Source organism: Hemitrygon akajei, unplaced genomic scaffold (assembly GCF_048418815.1).
Source record: "Hemitrygon akajei unplaced genomic scaffold, sHemAka1.3 Scf000037, whole genome shotgun sequence".
Taxonomy (NCBI): Eukaryota; Metazoa; Chordata; class Chondrichthyes; order Myliobatiformes; family Dasyatidae; genus Hemitrygon; species Hemitrygon akajei.
Window position 1 is genome coordinate 2,930,855 of NW_027331923.1, and position 16,420 is coordinate 2,947,274.

Below are 16,420 nucleotides of genomic sequence, written 5' to 3' on the forward strand. Positions count from 1 at the left end.
AAAATACCAGAATGTCATTTCCTTAGATGCTGAAAAAGTGTTCGATAGAGTTGAATGGCTATATTTATTTAATACGCTGCAGAATTTATATATTAGGTGGGTAAGGGACTTATAAGTTATCATTATATGCTGATGATTTGTTACTATACATATTACTGTTGAGTATCACAATCATCCAGTCTCTCTTCCTGCCTCTTATTATTCTTGTCTGTGATTGCAATGCGACAATCTCTGGCCCAATGTTCCCACTTTCTAGAAACCCCATTTCTGTCCTTAGCCAAGTGTCCTCTTCATCTGCACCGTCCGCACGATCCTGCCACCCGTTCTGGGTTCTTTGTCAGGACCCGTACTCCATCTCCTCACTACCCCCAGTCCCTTTAAAGAGTCAATTGCGCTCCATATTCATCAGAATTTATGTCACCTGGGGCCAGGTCTGACACAGCGAATTGAGATTAGTTAACTTAAACGAGTGGGCAGGATTGTGTCTGAGACAGTTTAGAAAAGTCTGCACTGCCAACTGGACATTCTGATCTGATATACTGATCTGTCCAGGGGTTTGCTGGCATTGGACTCTCACGTATCCTTAAAACGAGCTATAAAGTACGCAAGGGATTCTCCTTTTTTCTGTAGTTATCGGGTAAATTCACCAAAATCCGCGTGCAGACGGGCTGTCATTCAAATGGGTTCCCTTACCTCAGCGACCCACCGTCCCATGGCTTGTATTACATCAGCCCCTCTGGTGGTTCCCGGTCACCTTCGGGCATCTGCCTGGGAAAGGGGAACCCACTCCCTGTCCCTATCCGAGAGGTTCCATATATAACCCTGAGGAGTGGCACAAGTCCCCGGGCAGGGTCCGGAATGGGAAACCCACTCCCTGCCCCTGCCCGAGAGGTTCCATATATAACCCTGAGGAGTGGCACAAGTCCCCGGGCAGGGTCTGGAAAGGAGAACCCACTCCCTTTTTCAATGAATTCAGGTAAAGCCCCTGGTCCAGACGGTTATACTGCTGAATGTTTAAATTCCTTTTCTTCTATACTCGCTCCTTGGCTTTGTAAAATTTTTAAAGATGCGTTAACTGTAGGTAAATAACCACAATCTTTTTATGATGCCTCCATTTCTCCAATTCTTAAAAAAGATAAAGACCCCACTGAATGTGCATCCTATTGGCCAATATCCTTTCTGAATACGGATTCTAAAATTTTTACCAAAATTCTGGCCACTAGATTAGAAAATGTATTACATCAAATTATCTCTGAAGATCAGACCGGATTTATGAAAACCTGTTATTCATCTTTTAACATTAGAAAATTAATTTATATAATTTATACTTCTTCATCTAAAATAACAGAATGTCATTTCCTTAGATGCTAAAAAAGCATTCAATAAATTTGAATGGCTATATTTATTTAATACATTGCAGAATTTTAATTTTAGCTTAAAATTTATATAATGGATTAAATTAATGTATTATAAACCTTTGGCTTCGGTTCTTACCAATAATCAAAGATCTCCTTTTTATCAGTTGTCCCGTGGTACGAGGCAAGGCTGCCCTTTAAGTCCTCTATTATTTGACATTGCTTTGGAAACTTTAGCCGTTGCCATTCGTGAATCACCTAATATTTTTGGTACTACCTGTGGGTAAGGGACTTATAAGTTATCATTATATGCTGATGATTTGTTACTATACATATCTGACCTTGAGAGATCTATTCCTGATATTTCATCCTTGCTTGCTCAGTTTAGTAGCTTTTCTAGCCACAAACTGAATTTTAATAAGAGTGAATTATTTCCATTAAATATGGAAGTTCCAATTTATAAACACTTACCATTTAAAGTTGTCACAGATCATTTTACTTATTTGGGTATTAAAATTACCAAGAAACATAAGGGTTTATTTAAAGTTAATTTTTTACCTTTAATTGAACAAATCAAGCAACTTGTTACCAGGTGGTCCCCATTATCTCTGCCATTGGTTGGTCGAATTAATACTATCAAGATGATAGTATTACCCAAATTTTTATATTTATTCCAAGCATTACCAATTTTTATTCCTAAATCTTTTTTTGATATTATTGACTCCAAAATATCCTCGTATGTGTGGCAGAGTAAAAATCCGAGATTAAGTAAAAAATATTTACAGAAGCCTAAGAAAGAAGGTGGTTTTGCTTTGCCAAACCTGAGATTTTACTATTGGGCAGTTAATATTCAGTATTTAATATTTTGGACACAAGAATCGGTCATAGTACCTTGCCCACAATGGGTAAATCTGGAGTGTAAATCTGTACAAGACTTCTCATTGTTTTCTATTTTAGGATCTTCGCTTCCTTTTGCTTTATCTAAACCGAATAAACAAATAACTAATCCTATAGTTAAACATACATTAAGAATATGGTTTCAATTTCGTAAATTCTTTGGCTTGAATAATCAAGCCCTATTATATCTAACTTCTTTTTCCAGCCCTCTTTTATGGACCAAGCCTTTGTGTTATGGAAAACAAAAGGTATAACATGTTTTCGTCATCTATTTTTAGATAACAGTTTTATGTCCTTTGAACAGCTATCCAGCCTAAAACTCATTTTTTGTAGATACCTGCAAGTTAGAAATTTCTTGAATGTTAGTATTTTCTGAAATTATCTCCAATGGACATTACAGAAAAAAATCCAGCTCTGAATCCTTGCCAGAAGGGTTAAGTAGCTATCATTTATCACATGATCATGAAAATACAGCCAGGAGTATCAGAAATAATTAAGAAGGAATGGGAAAAAGAACTTCACTGTCTTATACCCACAGAACAGTGGGAGAAAATTTTACAATTAGTCAATTCTTCTTCTATTTGTGCTAAACATGCCTAATACAATTTAAGGTTGTTCATAGGGCTCACATGTCCAAGGATAAACTTGCTCGATTTTATTCTTATATTAATCCAACCAGTGACAGATGTCATACTGAAGTCGCTTCATTGACCAGCATGTTCTGGTCTTGCCGCTGTTTGCAAAATTATTGGAAAGATATTTTTGATATTATTTCAACAGTTCTGAATATCAAATTGCAACCGCATCCTATTACTGCAATTTTCGGTTTACCAATGGTGGATAATAGTCGTTTATCCCCCCCCCAGCCCGGCGGATGATTGCATTTGTTACATTAATGGCTAGAAGATCTATCCTATTGAACTGGAAAGAAATTAATCCTCCAACTATATTTCAGTGGTTTTCTCGAGTTTTGAAAAAATTACAAGTGTTGTCTTTGACCCTTCAGTTAAATATGAAGAAACTTGGAGACCATTTATTCAACATTTTCATATGAGCTAAACTGACTTTCCGTAAACCTTACTTTTATTGTCCTTAATTATTTGGATGGAGGTGCGGAGTTATTGACGCTACTGTGTATAATTGATATAATGCAATGGCCCATGTCGGTTAGGATTTTTTCATTTTTTTTGGGGGGGGAGGGTTTCTCATTTTCTCCATTTTTTGTAACCACTATGAGTTTGGGAGGTTATTATCATCTATTTGATTTGTACCTTAACCTATTAATTATGTACTCTCAAGCTCTTTGTATTCATGTTTCATTTCTGTTTGTTTAAAATCAATAAAAAGATTTAAAAAGAAAGGACTACTCTGAGGAAAGGGTGGAATAGGCGCAACGGGCCGAGTGGCCAGGCCTGCTCCTGTTATTTATTTTCTAAAGTCCGAGTTTACCTTTGCGCCTGGTTCTCCCTTGACCTTCAGCCTGTCCTTTTGCACAGGGGAGCGCTCACAGCACCGGAGTTCCATCGGCAGCCGCTGCGGGCCAGCTCCCGTCTCCTAGCAGCAGGAGACAGGACTGGGAGGAAACTCCGGACAACAGGCCCCGATCCACGGCGGGGAAAGACCGGGCTCCCCCTGTGTGTCTGAAACATCTGACGGAATCTCCGCCCGAATCTTCACCTCCGCCATCGGAAGGATTCAAAACTCCGGCCGCTGTTGCAGCCTTTACCCGGGGAGCTGCTCCCAATCTCGGGTCTCTCACCGGGTCCACTCGTTCCCGATTCCAAACTTCGGTCCGCCCAGCGTCCCGCCCACTGACACTCCTCAGCCAATGGAGGCAAGAGTCTATCAGTGGTGTTCTCCGATTGGCTGTGAGTGTATCCGAGGGCGGGCTGCTGCCGGGGGGCTGGAGATGTCAGTCACAATTTGTTCTCAGAATCAAAGCAAGTTCCCCGAGGCTCAAAGTTCAAAGTAAATTTTATTATCATTTTAAATTTTTTAAATTTTTATTAAACACAAACAAAAACAGAAACACTAAACATATGCTAAAAAAAAGCCAGGGAGTCACACAAAAGCAGCAACAAATATATAACTATTAATTTCAAAAATATACAAATAAACAAGGAAATCCGCTCTAAATACTGTTGGACAGAAGGAACTGTATCTAAGAGGAGTCACAAAACAGGAACATTTACAGAGATAACCCAAAACTTTGACTGATTTGTACAGTCTTTACAGTCTGGCGATGGGAAGTTTTCAGAGGATAAACGTATAGTTTGAAGTCTGACATCAAAATATAAATGAAGGTTTCTTATTGCTGTGATTGCATTTATGGATATAAAATTTGCTGTAAATTAACAAAAGATTTATGATAAAGAAATGATCCCTATGAGATTTGGTGTTATTAGTAAACCCAAATAAGATGTTTTGAAAACAAAAAGTAAAATCCACATTAATATATTGATCTATAAATTGACCAACATCAAACTAAAATGTTTTAACATATTCACAATCCCAAAACAGATGAAATAAATTCTCTGGATATAAACCAGAAAAAAAACAGTTAGTTTCAATATCAGAATTAACCCTTGTCAAATAAACACTGTTTGGATAATATCTATGTATAATTTTAAATAAGCCCCAAATACTCCTCCACTTCAGATTCCCCAAGCGACTATTCCAAAAACTAACAGAGTACATATAAGTCGCCACATACAACTCGTACAAACATACAGAGCAAAGCTACAGAACGGTAACTATATCTGGATCACTGAAAGATCAACCAGAGTGCAGAAGACAACAAACTTCGCCAATGCAAATAAACAACGAGAACATGAAATAACCGCAGCGGCTGCCAATAGATGTCCGGTGCTCTCAGCGCTCCCTGTTCAATCTGACAGGACAAGAAACAGTGAGGCGCAAAGGTAAACTCGTGTTTCAGAAAATCAGAAATAGAGAAGGTGTGGCCATTCGGCCCCTTGCGCCTCTTCTACCCTTCACTCAGAACATGCATGACTTTTGACCTCAGCACCAGTTTCCTGCAACTTCCCATCACCACTGAGCCCCAGGATATGTCTATTCAATTTAGAAATCTTGTTGAGATAATTGCAATGATTCACCGCAATCTGGGTGAGGAAATTTCTCCTCATCTCAGTCCTGCTGAGTTGTCCTTGGATTTAGAGTCTGTGAGCGCTGGTTCTACACCTTATGGGAAACTTCATTCCAGCCCTTCCGCTGTAAATATCCTGTGAGATTGAATTTCTCTAATTCTGAGACAGGAATGTGATCTGTCTCAGTCAAACCACCTCTTATTTCACTCATTTTGAGACAGTCCCAGTACGATGATTTGTTGTGGGAGCATCTCTATGGACAGCAGGTGAGTGCAGTTATCCTGTGTTGTTCCACAGACTGATAGCTGAGGGGTAGTAACTGTTCCTGACCCTGGTGGGGCGAGTCCTGAGGCTCTTGTACCTTCTACCTGATTACAGCAGTGAGAAAAGAGCCTGTCTGTGTGGTGAGCCTGATCACAGCCACCTGTATCACCGTCCCCTCTGGCCTGCCCTATCCGGGACCAAAGGGATTGTGGAGAGTAAATGTGGTACTCTGTCGAGTATCACTGTGATCCGTCCCTACTGGCCTGCCCTACCCGGGACCAAACGGATTGTGGAGAGTAAATGTGGTACTCTGTCGAGTATCACTGTGATCTGTCCCATCTGGCCTGCCCTATCCGGGACCAAAGGGATTGTGGAGAGTAAATGTGGTACTCTGTCGAGTATCACTGTGATCCGTCCCTACTGTCCTGCCCTACCCGGGACCAAAGGGATTGTGGAGAGTGAATATGGTACTCTGTCGAGTATCACTGTGATCCGTCCCTTCCGGCCTGCCCTAACCGGGACCAAAGGGATTGTGGAGAGTAAATGTGGTACTCTGTCGAGTATCACTGTGATCCGTCCCCTCTGGCCTGCCCTATCCGGGACCAAAGGGATTGTGGAGAGTAAATGTGGTACTCTGTCGAGTATCACTGTGTTCCGTCCCCTCTGGCCTGCCCTACCCGGGACGAAAGGGATTGTGGAGAGTAAATGTGGTACTTTGTCGAGTATCACTGTGATCCGTCCCCTCTGGCCTGCCCTACCCGGGACCAAAGGGATTGTGGAGAGTAAATGTGGTACTCTGTCGATTATCACTGTGATCCGTCCCCTCTGGCCTGCCCTATCCGGGACCAAAGGGATTGTGGAGAGTGAATGTGGTACTCTGTCGAGTATCACTGTGATCCGTCCCCTCTGGCCTGCCCTATCCGGGACCAAAGGGATTGTGGAGAGTAAATAGATAGATAGATAGATAGATACTTTATTCATCCCCATGGGGAAATTCAACTTTTTTTCCAATGTCCCATACACTTGTTGTAGCAAAACTAATTACATACAACACTTAACTCAGTAAAAAAATATGATATGCATCTAAATCACTATCTCAAAAAGCATTAATAATAGCTTTTAAAAAGTTCTTAAGTCCTGGCGGTAGAATTGTAAAGCCTAATGGCATTGGGGAGTATTGACCTCTTCATCCTGTCTGAGGAGCATTGTATCGATAGTAACCTGTCGCTGAAACTGCTTCTCTGTCTCTGGATGGTGCTATGTAGAGGATGTTCAGGGTTTTCCATAATTGACCGCAGCCTACTCAGCGCCCTTCGCTCTGCTACCGATGTTAAACTCTCCAGTACTTTGCCCACGACAGAGCCCGCCTTCCTTACCAGCTGTCGAGTATTACTGTGATACGTCCCCTCTGGCCTGCCCTATCGGGGACCAAAGGGACTGTGGAGAGTAAATGTGGTACTCTGTCGAGTATCACTGTGATCCGTCCCCTCTGGCCTGCCCTATCCGGGACCAAAGGGATTGTGGAGAGTAAATGTGGTACTCTGTCGAGTATCACTGTGAACCGTCCCCTCTGGGCTGCCCTATCCGGGACCAAAGGGTTTGTGGAGAGTAAATATGGTACTCTGTCGAGTATCACTGTGATCCGGGCTGTCTTCCAGCCCCTTATTATTCTTGTCTGTGATTGCAGTGCGACAATCTCTGGCCCAATGTCCCCTCTTTCTACAAACCCCGTCTCTGTCCTTAGCCAAGTGTCCTCTTAAACTGCACCGTCCGCACGATCCTGCCACCCGTTCTGGGTTCTTCGTCGGGACCCAAACTCCATTTCCTCACTACCGGTTCTCTGTGCACACTCTCGCTTTTCCCCAGTCCCCTTAAAGAGTCAATAGCGCTCCCTATTCATCAGAATTTATGTCACTCGGGGCCAGGTCTGACACAGCGAATTGAGATTAGTTAACTTAAAGGAGTGGGCAGGCTTGGGTCTGAGACAGTTTAGAAAAGTCTGCACTGCCAGCTGGACATACTGATCTGTCCAGGGGTTTGCCGGCATTGGACTCTCACGTATCCTTAAAACGAGCTATAAAGTACGCAAGGGATTCTCCTTTTTTCTGTAGTTATCGGGTAAATTCACAAAAATCCGCATGCAGTCGGGCTGTCATTCAAATGGGTTCCCTTACCTCAGTGACCCACCGTGCCATGGCTTATATTACATCAGCCCCTCTGGTGGCTCCCGGTCACCTTCGGGCATCTGCCTGGGAAAGGGGAACCCACTCCCTGTCCCTGCCCGAGAGGTTCCATATATAACCCTGAGGAGTGGCACAAGTCCCCGGGCAGGGTCTGGAAAGGGGAACCCACTCCCTGTCCCGGTCCGAGAGGTTCCATATATAACCCTGAGGAGTGGCACAAGTCCCCGGGCAGGGTCTGGAAAGGGGAACCCACTCCCTGTCCCTGTCCGAGAGGTTCCATATATAGCCCTGAGGAGTGGCACAAGTCCCCAGGCAGGGTCTGGAAAGGGGAACCCACTCCCTGTCCCTGTCCGAGAGGTTCCATATATAACCCTGAGGAGTGCAGGCAAGTCCCCGGGCAGGGTCTGGAAAGGGGAATTTTTCAATGAATTCAGGTAAAGCCCTGGTTCGGACGGTTATACTGCTGAATGTTTAAAATCCTTTTCTTCTATATTCGCTCCTTGGCTTTGTAAAGTTTTTCAAGATGCGTTAACTGTAGGTAAATAACCACAATCCATTTCTCCAATTCTAAAAAAAGATAAAGACCCCACTGAATGTGCATCCTATCGGCCAATATCCTTGCTGAATATCGATTCTAAGATTTTTACCAAAATTCTGGCCACTAAATTAGAAAATTATCTCACATTATCTCTGAAGTTCAGACCGGATTTATTAAAAACTGTTATTCATCTTTTAACATTAGAAATTAATTAATATAATTTATACTTCTTCATCTAAAATACCAGAATGTCATTTCCTTAGATGCTGAAAAAGCATTCGATAGAGTTGAATGGCTATATTTATTTAATACGTTGCAGAATTTTTATATTCGGTGGGTAAGGGACTTATAAGTTATCATTATATGCTGATGATTTGTTACTATACATATCTGACCCTGAGAGATCTATTCCTGCTATTTCATCCTTGCTTGCTCAGTTTAGTAGCTTTTCTGGCTACAAACTGAATTTTAATAAGAGTGAATTATTTCCATTAAATATGCAAGTTCCAATTTATAAACACTTACCATTTAAAGTTGTCACAGATCATTTTACGTATTTGGGTATTAAAATTACCAGGAAACATAAGGGTTTATTTAAAGTTAATTTTTTACCTTTAATTGAATAAATCAAGCAACTTGTTACCAGGTGGTCCCCATTACCTCTGTCATTGGTTGGTCGAATTAATACTATCAAGATGATAGTATTACCCAAATTTTTATATTTATTCCAAACATTACTGTTGGGCTTGAAATTCTGCCCTGTGTTCGTTTAGGAAGAGAGACAACTTACACCGGAATATTACAAAACGTGGCTTTATTGCAGAATTCGTAACTGGCACAGCGAATCCACGGAGTCGCTGGAGAAGGCGTTCTGTTTTCCCCTTACAATCTGCTCTTATTTATACCCCTTTTCCCCCCAGCACAACCCCGCTACATATTAGGTAATATCGGGCACTTGTGTCCATCTTATTGGCCCGCAGCCATATGCTCACGAGTTACCTGTTTCTTTTGTTTACTGAATCGCGTGACACTAATAGTATCGGTGTAGCGGGGTCCCCAGTTTCGCTCCCCCCTCCCTCGCATTCCGGCCTCCTAACATTATGTGTGTTACGTGAGCCACTCCTGACCTGTAATGGCAGTCTCGAATTAACCCCAACACTTACCAATTTTTATTCCTAAATTTTTTTTGATATTATTGACTCCAAAACATCCTCGTATGTGTGGCAGAATAAAAATCCTAGATTAAGTAAAAAATATTTACAGAAGCCTAAGAAGGAAGGTGGTTTTGCTTTGCCAAACCTGAGAGTTTACTATTGGGCAGTTAATATTCAGTATTTAATATTTTGGACACAAGAATCGGTCATAGTACCGTGCCCACAATGGGTAAATTTGGAGTGTAAATCTGTACAAGACTTCTCATTGTTTTTATTTTAGGATCTTCGCTTCCTTTTGCTTTATCTAAACTGAATAAACAAATAACTAATCCTATAGTTAAACATACATTAAGAATATGGTTTCAATTTCGTAAATTCTTTGGCTTGAATAATCAAGCCCTATTATATCTAACTTCTTTTTCCAGCCCTCTTTTATGGACCAAGCCCCTGTGTTTTGGAAAACAAAAGGTATAACATGTTTTCGTCATCTATTTTTAGATAACAGTTTTATGTCCTTTGAACAGCTATCCAGCCGAAAACTCATTTTTTTTAAGATACTTGCAAGTTAGAAATTTCTTGAATGTTAGTATTTTCTGAAATTATGTCCAATGGACATTACAGAAAAAATTCTAACTCTGAATCCTTGCCAGAAGGGTTAAGTAGCCATCATTTATCATATGATCATGAAAATACAGCCAGGAGTATCAGAAATAATTAAGGAGGAATGGGAAAAAGAACTTCACTGTCTTATACCCACAGAGCAGTGGGAGAAAATTTTACAATTAGTCAATTCTTCTTCTATTTGTGCTAAACATGCCCTAATACAATTTAAGGTTGTTCATAGGGCTCACATGTCCAAGGATAAACTCGCTCGATTTTATTCTTATGTTAATCCAACCAGTGACAGATGTCATTCTGAAGTCGCTTCATTGACCCACATGTTCCGGTCTTGCCCCTGTTTGCAAAATTATTGGAAAGATGTTTTTGGTATTATTTCAACAGTTCTGAATATCAAATTGCAACCACATCCTATTACTGCAATTTTCGGTTTACCAATGGTGGATAAAAGTCGTTTATCCCCCCTCAGCCCGGCGGATGATTGCATTTGTTACGTTAATGGCTAGAAGATCTATCCTATTGAACTGGAAAGAAATTAATCCTCCAACTATATTTCAGTGGTTTTCTCAAACTATTTCTTGTTCGAGTTTAGAAAAAATTACAAGTGTTGTCTTTGTCCCTTCAGTTAAATATGAAGAAACTTGGAGACCATTTATTCAACATTTTCATATGAGCTAAACTGACTTTTCCTAAACCTTACTTTTATTGTCCTTAATTATTTGGATGGAGGTGCGGAGTTACTGACGCTACTGTGTATAATTGATATAATGCAATGGCCCATGTCGGTTAGGATTTTTTTCATTTTTTTTGGGGGGAGGATTTCTTATTTTCTCCATTTTTTTGTAACCACTATGAGTTTTGGAGGTTATTATCATCTATTTGTATTTATACCTTCACCTATTAATTATGTACTCTCAAGCTCTTTGTATTCATGTTTCATTTTTGTGTTTGTTTAAAATCAATAAAAAGATTTAAAAAGGAGTATTCTGAGGAAAGGGTGGAATAGGCGCAACGGGCCGAGCGGCCAGGCATGCTCATGTTACTTATTTTCTAAAGCACGAGTTTACCTTTGCGCCTTGTTCTCCCTTGGTTTTCAGCCGTTCGGATTGCACAGGGGAGCGGTGAGAGCTCCGGAGATCCACCGGCAGCCGCTGCGGGGCAGCTCCCGTCTCCCAGCAGGAAGGGACGTGTCTGGGAGACAACTCCAGACAACAGGCCCCGATCCTCGGCGGGGAATGGCCGGGCGCCCTCCGTGTAGCTGAAACATCTCACGGAATCTCCGCCGGTCTCTTCAGCTCTGCCTTCGAAAGGATTCACGACCCGCCGGTGGTGCAGCCGAAACCCGAGGCTCAGCTCCCGGTCTCCGGCCTCACTCGGTCCTGGTTCCAAACACCGGCTCGGCCGGGCGCTCAGCGTCCCGCCCACTGACTCCCCTCAGCCAATGAGAGCATCCTTCTCCCAACGGTGATCGCTGATTGGCTGTGAGTGTGTCTGAGGACGGGCTGCTGCTGGGAGCTGGAGATGTCAGTCACAGTTTGTTCTCAGAATTAAAGCAAGTTTCCCGATACTCAAATTTCAAAATAAATTTTATTTTCAGAGTCCAGATAAGTCACCACATACAACCCCGAGAAGCATTTTCCTGCGGACATACTTAGAAAAAGTATAGAATAGTAACCACAACAGAAGCAGGCAGTGAAAGATCAGCCAGAGTGCTGATCTGTGCAAATGCAAATACAAAAATAATGATAAAGAACAAGAACATGAAATAACCGCAGCGGCTGCTGATGGATCTCCGGAGCTCTCACCGCTCCCCTCTGCAATCCGACAGGCTGAAGGCCAAGGGAGAACAAGGCGCAAAGGTAACCTCGTGATTTAGAAAATAAGAAACAGGAACAGACGTTGCCATTCGGCCCGTTGCGCTGTTCTGTCCCTCACTCAGAACATGGCTGACCTTTGCCCTCAGCACCACTTTCCTGCAACGTTCCCAACATCGCCGAGCCCCTGAATATGTCCGTTTAATTTAGAAAACCTGTGGAGAAAACTCCAAATATTCACTGCACTGTGGGTGGGGAAATTTCTCCTCATCTCAGTCCTGCTGAGGTGACCTCGGATTTTGAGACTGTGATCCCCGGTTCCACTGCCCAGCCAGGAGAAACATCATTCCTGCCCCTACCCTGTAAATACCCTGTGAGACTGTGTCTGTCTCAATCAGGAAGCTTCTCCATGTGAACCTGGTGTTCATGAAATTGATGACAGTTCTTTCAGACCAGCTGCTTTGTCCACAAGAACACCAGACAGTGGTCAGCACGGAATGTCCTGCAGTTACTGCAGGAGAAGGACTGGATGGACACAGTGGAGTGGTTCCCTGAGCAGACAGCCCAGACCATCTGGCAGAATGCCTCATCACCAGATCTCACCAACAGGCACCAAGACCTCACTTGTCTGGCGGCGAGAGGGCCCCTCCCAGTCTGATCCTTGCTGCATGCCCGGAGATCACTCCCACAGCGCGCTGCCCCGAGATTACTGCCGTGGAGACGAGAGGGCCCCTCCCAGTCTGATCCTTGCTGCATGCCCGGAGATCACTCCCACAGTGCGCAGTGGAGACGAGACGGTCACTCACCTCTTTGCGGACTGTGGGCTGGCGAAGATCTGTGGAGAAAGATGCAAGGGCCTGTGCCACAGCATCTGCGTGACAGAAGGCTCACTGATCCTCGGGCTGTTCCCAGGACGCGCAGGAAAACGGACAGCGAGTGCTGCTGGAAGATCATCAACTCGGGGAAAGACGCTCGAAACTTGTTGGCCTGCCATCACATCGAGATGTCCGGAGAGCAGGGGTTCCCAACCTGGGGACCACGGTTACTGGTATTGGTCCTTGGCATTAACCCGACTGGCTCATTCCAGACTACAGGGACACCATTGGAACTACAGGGATCCTCTACACTGGACAGGGAGTGGCCGGGTTGGCTGAGGAAGCCTCACAGTTATTGTAGTGGTGAACCACCCCAGGGAGGCACATGGCTTCTCCTTTCAGCGCAGGACTTCAATCATCTTCCAGGGGAAGGTCCTTCCGACCGCAGGGATGAGGCCTTTGGAGATTCAGCTGACGTTTTTGTCGCACCAGGTTTTTAAGAGATGGGGTTGCTGGCCATATGGCCAACCCTCCTCCGCTCGTAGCCGGGCATAGACAGTCCATGGCCGCGTTTTCTTATCTGCTGCCTGTTTAATGTGTTTTTGATCCCACACTAAACATAGAAATGGTCAGAATTTCCACTGAACACATCCAGCAAAACCATGTTGATTCCCTGAGCAAACACGAGGAAATCTGCTGATGCTGGAAATTCAAACAACACACACAAAATGCTGGTGGAACACAGCAGGCCAGGCAGCATCTATAGGGAGAAGCGCTGTCGATGTTTCGGGCCGAGACCCTTCGTCAGAACTAACTGAAAGGAGAGATAGTAAGAGGTTTGAAAGTAGGAGGGGGAGGGGAAAATGTGAAATGATAGGAGAAGACCGGAGCTGGAAAGGTGATTGGCAAAAGGGATACAGAGCTGGAGAAGGGAAAGGATCATGGGACAGGTGGCCCAGGGAGAAAGAAAGGGGGAGGGGATAACCAGAGGGAGATGGAGAACAGGCAGTGATGGGGAGAGAGAGAGAGATAAAAAAAACAAACAACTAAATATGTCAGGGATGGGGTAAGAAGGGGAAGAGGGGCATTAACGGAAGTGAGAGAAGTCAATGTTCATGCCATCAGGTTGGAGGCTACCCAGGTGTTGTTCCTCCAACCTGACAGCTTCATCTTGACATTAGAGGAGTCCATGGATAGACATATCAGAATGGGAATGGGACGTGGAATTAAAATGTGTGGCCACTGGGAGATCCTGCTTTCTCTGGCGGACAGAGCGTAGGTGTTCAGCGAAACGGTCTCCCAGTCTGCGTCGGGTCTCACCAATATATAAAAGGCCTCAACGGGAGCACCGGATGCAGTATACCACACCAGCTGTCCTGATGAAGGGGCTCGGCCCGAAACGTCGACAGTGCTTCTCCCTACAGATGCTGCTTGGCCTGCTGTGTTCCACCAGCATTGTGTGTGTGTTGTTTGATTCCCCGAGTCTGCAACGCGCGTAGTGGACAATCGCGGTACTGCAGGGGATCAGCAGCTCCCGGAAAGTGAAATCATTCTGAATCAGGAAGTGCTGGGAGTTAACATGGCTTCGAAAGGACCGGCCGAGAGTTTGAGCGATGAGGTAATTTGTCCCGTCTGCCTGGATTTCTTCACCGATCCGGTTATACTGGAGTGCGGACACAACTTCTGTCGCTCTTGTATCACACGGTGTTGGGAAAGGGAGGAGAGAAACTCCTGCCCGGAATGTAGAGAGGTATTTGCTGACCGCACCCTCAGGGTGAATCGGGCCTTAGCAAATCTGGCTGAAGAAGCTCAAAATATAAATCTGAATCCGAAGGGGAAGGAAAGTAAACGTCACTGCGAGGAACATGAGGAAGAACTGAAGCTGTTTTGTGAAACGGACAAGACACTGATCTGTGTGATCTGTGCAGTGGCGGAGGAACACAGAGAGCACCGCTTCAAGCCGATTAAAGAAGCTGTTAATCTCTACAAGATAAAACTAACGTTAATTAAATACTTAACACATTTCTTTTATCCAACATATCATCACACGAGCCTCTATAACTAACACATGATTCTCTGCAACTTCCACCTTCTCCAACGGGATTCTAGCATCTCTCCGTCCCACAGCCCACCTCCTCACCCCGCAAGTCTCCGCTCTCGATACGGATCGCTCCCCGTCCTGTATCGCCCTGATCCACTCGCTCATCCCCACTGATCTCCCTCCTGGCACTGACAACTGCAAGCGGGACAAGTGCTACACCTGACTCCTAACCTCCTCCCTCGTCACCATTCAGGGCCGCAAACAGCCCGGTTCCTCCCGTTTCTTCCATGGTCGATTGTCCTCTCGAATTAGATTCCTTCTTCTCCAGCCCTTTACTTCTTCCACCTGCCCCTCTCAGCTTCTCACTTCATCACCCTCCCCCACGTTCCCCCTCACGTTGTCTCACCCGTCACCTGTCAGCTGGTTCTCATCCCCAACCTTTTTTATTCTGGCTTCTGTCCCATTCCTTCCCAGTCCTAATGAAGGGTCTCATCCCGAAACACCGACTGTTTATTTCCCCTGAATAGAAGCTGCCTGACTCACTGAGTTCCTCCGGCATTTTGTGTGATAATCGGGTTTGATCACCTGTTTCTTTTGATGCATCTTTGTTTCTATTTCCTTCACTCTCTGACTTCCAGGATCAGCTAAAATCTTCCTTAGACTCTCTCACAAAAAAGAAATCAGACTTCCAGGAAAAGGAGCAACAACTGAAAGAGAAGATTTCCGGAGTTCAGGTGAGGCTTCCTGAGCGGAATTTCAGATATTACTGTCGAATTTTGCTCCATTTAATGCAGAATAGCCGAGTATCGCAGCTCCAGTGACCTGGGTTCGATCCTGACCTCTGCTGCTGTCTGTGTGGAGTTTGCATGCTCCCCCTGTGACCACGAGAGATTCCGACACATATCAAGGACATGCCGGATGAATAGCTAATTACCGTTAACCGTGAAAAGGTGGGGAGGGTGTGCGTGAATCATATGGGAGTTTATGGGTCAATAAGTGAGAATAGGTTTCAGGAAAACGTGAGGGAATGGTGTTGGCGGGAATGCTCTCAGAAGTAGCATGGACTCTAACAGACCGAACTTAACGACAAAAGGAAACAGAGCACAGCAATGCAGTATATTAATCTTCACCTTTCATTCGATAGGAACAGTCACACAGCCTTCAGTCCCACATCACATCCCAGTTTGCTGAACTGCGCCAGATTATCACTGAGAAAGAGCAGAGCTTACTCAGGGATCTCAGGGAAGAAGAGAAGAGGATTCTCAACCCACTGGAGAAAAATCTTCTCGCTTTTCAAGAGAATATAAGGATTATTCAGGAGGAAATCACTAAGTTAAAGGAACAGATGGATCAAAAAGACAGTGTGATGTTTCTCAAGGTGAGGGATTATATTTCAAATTGTTTCTGTCAAAGGACACTAAATGAACAGTCGTATATTCGAAATAAACACAGCACAGTGGCCAATTCTATCAAATCAATTGCCGCTGCTGACGACCTCACACAAGTTGTTATATTTGCATGATGCACCCTCCCATCACTCCAATAATGACATTTCAAAATGTCCAAGATACGCTTTCAGTCCTTCATTAGCAAAATACAATCTTGAAGCGATGAAACTTCAGGGTAATTAATTG

At 44.0% G+C, this 16,420-nt stretch overlaps 2 protein-coding genes across 2 annotated transcripts in view; both read left to right on the forward strand.

Annotated features, from left to right (window-relative positions):
• LOC140720188 (uncharacterized) overlaps positions 1-16,420 on the forward strand; it is a 393,541-nt gene that overhangs the window by 330,082 nt on the left and 47,039 nt on the right. The gene's annotated exons all lie outside the window — the stretch shown is intronic.
• The window catches only part of LOC140720156 (uncharacterized), a 39,598-nt gene that overhangs the window by 21,027 nt on the left and 2,151 nt on the right, over positions 1-16,420 (forward strand). The window contains exons 2-3 of the mRNA XM_073035041.1: positions 15,425-15,520; positions 15,931-16,164. Of these exons, the coding sequence (XP_072891142.1) occupies positions 15,425-15,520; positions 15,931-16,164 (330 nt within the window). The remainder of the gene's footprint in view (positions 1-15,424; positions 15,521-15,930; positions 16,165-16,420) is intronic.